This window comes from Echinops telfairi, unplaced genomic scaffold (assembly GCF_000313985.2).
Source record: "Echinops telfairi isolate 266 unplaced genomic scaffold, ASM31398v2 ScPeMD7_2;HRSCAF=8, whole genome shotgun sequence".
Taxonomy (NCBI): Eukaryota; Metazoa; Chordata; class Mammalia; order Afrosoricida; family Tenrecidae; genus Echinops; species Echinops telfairi.
This window is the reverse complement of record NW_022103898.1, coordinates 8,623,055-8,631,171: the sequence shown is the minus strand read 5'-3', so window position 1 is coordinate 8,631,171 and position 8,117 is coordinate 8,623,055. Positions and strand designations below refer to the sequence as shown.

The 8,117-nt window shown below is 50.0% G+C and overlaps 1 protein-coding gene across 1 annotated transcript in view; it reads left to right on the top strand.

Moving 5' to 3' along the window:
• The window catches only part of FAM227A (family with sequence similarity 227 member A), a 75,000-nt gene that overhangs the window by 15,995 nt on the left and 50,888 nt on the right, over window positions 1–8,117 (top strand). Inside the window, exons 8-10 of the mRNA XM_045290882.1 lie at window positions 2,279–2,425; window positions 4,239–4,340; window positions 6,433–6,537. Coding sequence (XP_045146817.1) covers window positions 2,279–2,425; window positions 4,239–4,340; window positions 6,433–6,537 — 354 coding nt within the window. The remainder of the gene's footprint in view (window positions 1–2,278; window positions 2,426–4,238; window positions 4,341–6,432; window positions 6,538–8,117) is intronic.

Genomic DNA, 8,117 nt, shown 5'->3' with positions numbered 1-8,117 from the left:
TTGCTAATGACAATGATATCAATTGGGAAAGTCTTCCATTGCTTTATCAGTAACCAGTGGTTAATTAAATTTTAAATCATCTTCTTAACAGGGTATTATATAATTTTAAAATGATCATTTTGAAGTCAGTGTAGCTACATGAAACATCTAAAGTTAAGGGAAATACCTTAAATCATCAAACACGCCTGCAAGCGTGCTTAGCAATTCTTAATGGAAGTTCAAGTCCAGGGGTACTGGGCAGGGTGGTGCAGTAGGTTAAGCATTGGGTTGCTATCCACAAGGTTGGCAGTTCAGATCCACCAGCTGGTCTGAAGGAAAAGAATGCACTTGGCTGCTCCAGTAAAGACTCAGTCTTAGAAGCCTTAAGAACCATTCTGCTCTGTTCGGTGGGCCATTCTCAGTCGGAATTGACTCAGTGGGTTTGGTTTTTATGAGCAAGATACTGAATGACATAAGAAGCATTGGCCAATCTTTAGCCATTTCAGGAGGTAGCCTCTGACCAAGAACAGGTCGTATTGAAGGAAGAAGTCCAAGCTGAACTGAAGGTAGTGGTGAAATCCAGACTCCAGAAATGGATGGAGTACCGCTTGAAATGTTCCAATAAAGCGATGCAGCTCTGGAAGCCCTCCTCCATCCATGAGGAAAACAGAAAAGGAAGACAGCTAGCTACTGGCCAACCAACTGGTCTTCATTTGTGCCATGCTAACGAAAGGTGATCCAATAGACTACAGAACAGTACCATTGATATCAGATAGTTAAAATGTAGGGGCAGATCAGTAAAAGAATGGATGCAGGCGTATATTGACAGGGAGCTATCAAAAATCCAAGCCGGTGTCAGAAGAGGACATGGAAAAAGGGATATCATTGCTGACATGAGATGCATGTTGGCTGACAGCAGATGATACCAGAAAGTTGTTTACCTGTGCTTTCTTGGCTAGGCAAAGAGTACATGGATCATACAAAATGATGGACAACACTGTGAAGAACAGGAACCTGTACACAGACTAAAAGGCTATTGTTGGAACCCTGCAGGCTTTAATATCAGGAAAAGTGTGTCAGGGCCGTGAGAAGGACGTATTCAGCCCCCGCTGAGCAAATAATCCGAGAAGCTGGACTGAATGAGGAAGTGCATGGCGTCGGACTGGAAGGAAGACTTGTAACAACCCCTGGCAGGCAGTTGCCGCAGCCTGAGCACAAAGAGGAATTGAAGCGCTTCCTGATGAAGATCAAAGGCGGGGCCTCCAGTATGGTTACATCTCCACGTTGACCCCACCCCCTCACAGCTGGATCACAAAGGAGCACCATGACCCACAAAGAAAAGGGGGGACGTTTCCAACGTTTCTTTTTACTTGGATTCATACCCAGTGTCCAGGGGAGCAGAAGACAAGGCGCCATGGTGTACAGCATTGGGCAAACTTGCTGCAAGATATCTCTTTAAAGGGTTAAACACACAAAATTTACTTTGAGGACCAAGATGCACCTGATCCAAATCATGATATTTTGTGTGGCCTCATATGCATGTAAAGAGTAAAGAAGATGGAAGAAGAACTGATGCCTTTGGAGAAGAATATTGAATTCACCATGGACTTCAAGAAGAACAGGAACCATGGGAGTGGGTTAGGCATTGGACTGCCAACTGCAAGGTTATCCGTTAGCAGTTCGAAGCCACCAGCAGCTCCGAGGGAGAAAGATGAGTCTGTCTACTCCCGTAGAGTTACAGTCTCAGGAATGCACACGGGCTGCCCTATCTTGTCTTATTGAGCCACTGTGAGCTGGAATCAGTTCGATGGCTTGAGTTGGTTCCCAGAAGAATGAACAAAGCTGTGTTGGGGAAAGTGCCGACAGAATGCCCCTTAGAAGAGTGGATGGTTGAACACGGTATCAGGAGGGACCAGTCCTTGCAGAAGGACATCTCGCCTGGCAAAGTCAAGGATGAGTGCAAAGGAGGAAGACCCTCAACAAGGAGTAACGCAGACTGCAACCGTGGGCTCAAACATGACAGTTGCAAAGATGGTGCAGGACCAGGCAGTGGTTCATGCTGCTGCAGGGGGCCAGTGGGAGTCAGAACCACCCCAAACAACAAGGATGCTCTCTAGCGAGCAGATCACCAGGTCTTTCTCCTGTGGAACCTTTGGGTGGGTTTGAACCGGCAACCTTGTGAGGTTACCCTATTGTTTTTGTTTAAAAAAGAAGGGGGTGGGTGGTGGTGTGCTAGCTTATTGTTTGACGCTGTCCAAATGCTGGAGCCCACTTTCAGACTCCTCTGCTTCCTTTGTAGAAAACGGCAAATAAGAATTTGCTGGTGGAGTTGTACCAGTATCCTGATTTTAACCCGTCCGGGCCGAACGAGCTTCCGAATGGGGTGGACTTCTGTGACATGGTGGGCAACGTCATCCGGTCCGAGAAGAACCCCAGCAGTGGCAAGGTGAGGAGAGAGACGGGGCCGTTGAGGGCTGGAAAGCGCCGGCCATGGGCCAGGCTCTCTTTCAGCTTTCCCGTGCCCTGGGGCGCGCACTCCTTCTCCACAGGAGAAAACAGAGACCCAGCCTTTGACCTGGGGTGAAGCAGGTGGCAGGAGACCGCGTGGGGATGAGAACCCGAGCTTCGTTTCCCTCTAAAGCCTCCTTGCTTCCTACCAGATGGTCTTCAGGCTGTTTGAATTGAGCATCCTCTCGGTGGGTGCCCTTGAACCGACTGACTTCTGACGACCTTGTGTTGCGGAGTCTTGTGCCAGCCTCCCAATCGTTAGGACGTCTGAGTCCATTGTGCAGCCATCTCCTAGACGCTTGTCTTTTTTGCTGCCCCCTCCCTTGCTTACCAAGCACTTCTGATTACCCGTGAGTGTGGAGAGCAGGCGAAAGTGGAGGAGGCTTCACCCCCCCAGCCCCCTCACCCTTCCGGTCAGCTTGACGAGGAGGAGGCAGCTTGTTCCAGGTCATAATTTGAGCGCCTACCCACCTGAGGCCTGCATCTTCCAGGGCTAGACCAGGTCATACCCCGTGGTGATCCAGGCAGTTCCCATCGACCAGTTTTCAGAAGCCGATTGCCAGACCTTCTCCCTAGTCTGTCATCGGCTGAAGGCGCCATTGAAACTTGTCCACCACAGGTGGCCCTTCTGGTATACGAGAACCTGGTCTTGTAGCTTCCAGCATCATAGCAATACGCAAGACAGCACGCAATGACTGCCATCGAGTCGATTCCAGCCCACCGTGGTCCTGCAGGGCAGAAGTGCCCCACAGGGTTTCTGAAGCTGTAAATCTTGATGGGAGGGGACACCCTCCTCTCTCAACAGCAGGGCAGATGGTGCATCTGAACAACCCGACACTGATCCTGCTGTGGCAATCAGGCTCCCGCAAAGCACCCCAGTAAGATCGAATTACTGTCTTTACTTTCTCCTCCTTCCATTGCCAGTATCAAGTTCAATGTCCTAAGCCATATGCTGAGCGCCTGTCTATCGAAGAGAGCAATGAGATTCTTGTGGAAAGGAAGCAGGATGAGTAAGCACTCCATGAGGAGCACAGCTTACCGAGGGCTTCCTACCTGCCAGACACTGCTCTGAGCACCCTGCACGCGTCACTCACACAGTTCCCGGAGAAGGGACATTTTCAACATCCTTTCTTCTTGCCGCACGCGCGCGGAAACTGGGGGCCGTTACCTTGGCTCAAGGGACACGCAGTTCACGATCTTTGCTTGAGGTCACACAGTTCACAAGGGAACGAGCTGGATTTGAAGCCAGGGTGGCGAGACTGCATCTCCTGTGCTTTGGACGCGTGATCCGGAGATGGTGGCTGGCCTGGCCCAGGCCTGGTACAGCTGGTACAGCCATGGCTCCCAGGCTGTCCCTGCCACTTGCCACTTGCTGGCTGTACACCCTGGAGCCGCGGCATCACCTCTGTGGTCCTCTGTCTTCTCAGTTGTGAAAGAGAGATTGCACTGCATGCTTCGTGCAAGTGTTTGGCAGGAGATAAGTGAGTTTAGATAAAAGGAGGCTCGGCTGTGTGTGTGTGTGTGTGTGTGTGTGTGTGTGTGTGTGTGTGTGTGTGTGTGTGTGTGTGTGTGTAAAAGCATATTGCACAGCCGGTTGACTCTAAAGATGGCTAGCAAGAAAATGGTGCAATGAACCAAGCCGTGGGACCCGGAGAGACTGGTTCTGAGTGCAGACAATTGTAAGGCTGCGGGGGCCCCCAGATGCCTTTCAAATGACACTAACAACAACATACATTGTGTTTCTTTTCAAGTTTTTCTGTGAGAAAAAAAAAGTCCAGAAGTTCCTGTCTTCTCCTTGCCAACGAGCCATCCTGCTGGATAGCTTCTGGTGGATTTTTCATGAAAGATACCAGGTAAAACCAAACTCTGATTTTTCTCGCCATCATCTTAAGCTGGGTTTCTACAGGACAAATCCAACCTGATCCCGTGGACCACCCCACAACCTCATCTCTTAACTTACTCCTCCCCACCCATGCCTCACCCATGAACCCATGTTTTAGCCAGTACCCAGTTTTTAAAACACACACACACACACACCCCACTTATCAAACCTCCCACTGGCTTGCCCCGTCTCCCCCTCCCCATCTCCTCCTTATTGGATATTGTCTTCCCTTCACCCGCCTTAACACCTGCCCACCCTGTAGCCTAGGACTTCCAATTCCACCCCTCCCCCTCCTGCTCCCACCCCGGGGAAGTATCAGAGTCTGTTTCTTTTGTGATGAAAACCTTTTACCGTGATTTAAAAAACAACAACAACAACAACACTATCTGTCCTTTTGTGAATGACCGGCTTCCCTCAGCACAATGTCCTCCACGGCGACCGTGGCACGCGGCGTTCACAGGTGCATCACTGTTCTTTCACGTGGCCTAGCACCCCCTGTGTGCATGGACCAAGGTTTAGCAGTCGTTCTGCCACCAATGGGCACAGAAGTGGCTGCCATCCTCTTGCTGTGGTGCACCGTGCTGCCACCACCGTGGAGGGGCATTTGTCTGCTTGTGCGCTTCACTTCTTTAGGCTATTGACTGAGCAGGGAGATTGCCCGGGTCACATGTTACTTCTGTTCCCAATTGTTTGACGAAGCGTCATACTGCTTTCCATGGTGGGTTTTGTACATCACCCGCCTCCCCCGCCGCCCAGCCATTACACAGTCTCCCATCTCTTCTCAAGCCTGGTTCTCTCCAGGCTTCTACACTGCTGCACACACGGTCCCCTTTGCCTGGAACATTCTCTCATCTCCACCCTTCGGAACCTATGGGGCAGTTCCCCTCTGTCCTATAGGACCACTATGAGTCAGAATCCACTCAGCCGCTACAAGGTATCATGCCCAAAGTACAGCCTGAAGGGGCACCAATGACGGAAGAGGTCTGAGAGGGTTCCAAACCTGAAGCACCTGTGTCCCCAGGGGACCACGACGTTTCTGAGAACAGACGTCCTTGCTAGTCAGGAAGCTCTCCACCAGGAAATTCATCTGCACATTAGATTCATCAGTGCATGAACCCTAATGCTCAGCGTCGGTGGGCTCAGACACGAGAACAATAGTGAGGCTGGCACAGGACCCGGCAGTGTTGTCTTCTGCCCTACGCGGGCTTGGTACGAGCTGGAACCGACTGCGTGTCTATGACTGATAGCACCCGGGTGGTGTCTCCCCTCCTCATTAGCTTCAGAGCTCGCCCACCTCTCCCCTCTCGGGAACCTAGAACAAAGGCCAAGTTGCTTTCGAACTGCACCTCCCAGCGTGAGAATCCAATGGACGTGTTTCCCAAACAGTGATATCATCTAGTTAACATTTTAAGGGGACTCTGACAGATTGGGACACCAGGAAGGTCAGAGAGGGCAGTTGGGAATGGACTGTCATGGCCCATTATGTAGACATAGGTATTACTAGTATGTATAAACTTACTGCCATCGAGTCAGTGCTGGCTCACAGTGAACCCTCCTGTGGGTTCTGAGACCGTAACTGTTTCTGGGAGTAGAAAGCCCAGTCTTTCTCCCATGGAGCTGCTGGTGGTTTTGAACTGCCGACCATTGGATCTCAACTCAATACTTAACCACGACACCACCAGGGCTCCAATACATTCAATAATTCAGTGTGCCACCAACCTCATGAAGTGCCAGGTTCCAAATCCATGCTGGTCCACCACCACCTCCTCCACGTCTTCCTCCTCTTCTTTTTCTTCTTCAACATCAGATTGGGGATAGAGTTAGTAGGACTTGTTGACCCCTGGACCATGGGAGTGAGAAAGTAGGGGTGCCATAGGTTTTGCTCTGAGCACCCACTTCTTTGTGGGGAACCCCGGGCAGTGGTTTACATCACATGAGTTCACTAGTTCATAAAGTATATGATACTTAGATATCTTGAGAATAAGATCCCTGAAATGAGAAATGCCCTTGGCTGTTTCAACACGAGACTCTAGTCATTCTTTTTCCATTTCTATTTCCGGTAGCCCAACAAGGACCTCCAGCGGAAGCTATTTGATCGGATATCCAGAAACTACGCCCATCTTTTATTTCTTGAACCCCGGTCCTACTATGAAGAGGCTCTCTTAAAAGTAAGCATCAGCCCCTGTCGAGATAACGAACCACCTTACAGGTCTACCCCATCCTGGCACCAATCCATGCTTGCCAAAGAATGGCCCCAACAGGGAGACCTCAACCAAATGGAGCAGGAAGCTGTGATGTATCCACATGCCGACACACAAGGCTGTCGTTAGCCAAACCTTGGGTCTGTATGCACTAGGGGGCTTCAGAAGCTTCAGGGAGAAGTCCCTTATCTTCCTTCTTCCCCCACTGAACCTGTTGGTTTTTGAAAAACAAAACATTTCCTTGTGAATTGGGTGAAGGTATACAGAGCAGGTGAGTTCTCCGTGCCATAATCCAAACACAGCTCGTTTCTCGTCATTGATGGCAAGCCCCACAGTGTCCATTGCTGACCCCACTTACTCCCAACACTTCTGAACTTTGTCCTTTATCTTGTCATCCCATTTTTCTCCCCACGAACTTTCTGAAGCCCCCTTTCCTATACTAATTGGGAAAGATAGAGTGATTTGACTTGAATCGGAAAAGCCAATCTACCCACCATCCTTCTTTTGAAGGGGAACATTTTTAAAAAGCATCTATCGGCATATACCTGTCCGAACAAATCTGGGTGCGAGGAAGCAACAGTCACCTCTGGGGAGATTGTTGGTTCTCAGGAGGAAATCGCTTGTCATTTGACTAAGAAGCGGCCTTGCACAGTGTCTCAGAAAGCAACCCCCTGCAAGCCACTGAGCAGGGCTCTAGCGTGAAGAGAAGATCAACTTGAACCCTGGAAGTGGGGCTGTAACTGTTAAGGGTTTCCCATGTTCATCACAAGGTTTTCACTGGCCAGTCTTTCTGAAGTCCATTGCCACGTGCTTCGGCCCAGCCTGTCTTATCTGGAAGCAATACGTTAGCAGGGAGCTGCCAGAAGTTCAAGCCGGATGCAGAGGCGATCATGGAACAAGGGGTTTCATGGCTGACGTTAGATGGTCCGTGGCTGAAAGCTGAGACTTTGTTACAGATGCTTGTTTGTGTTTTGTTGACTATGCATTTCACAGTATGGATCATAACAGGTTATGGATAGCCCCACAAAGAAAGGGAGTTCCAGAATGCTTAATTGTGTTCCTTTGGAAACAGAACAAGAGGGTGTCGTGTGTTTTCCAATCAGGAAAGATGTATCAGAGTTGTCACCTTTGACCATACTAGTGCAAGGTGTGAGGAGCATGGTAGTTAGACTGCTCACTACAAGGTCAGCAGTTCAAAACCACCAGCCAGCTCCAAGGGAGAAAGATGAGGCTTTGCACTGCCAGAAAGAGTCTCAGAGACTCATAGAAGCAGTTCGACCCTGCCCTGTGGGGCAGTTATGAGTCAGAATTGCCTCGCTGGCACTGAGTGGGTGAGTGATTCAATGTGCATTCTGAGCAAATCATACAAGAAGCTGAACTGTATAAAGAAGAACACGGCACCAGGATTGGAGGAAGACTCGTGAACAAGCTGTGACACGCAGTTTGCACAGCCATGCTTGATGAAAGCGAAGGGGACCTGAAGCGCTTGTTGACGAAGCGCAAAGACTTCAGCCCTCAGCACGACTGGCCCTTAGCGCGAAGAAGGC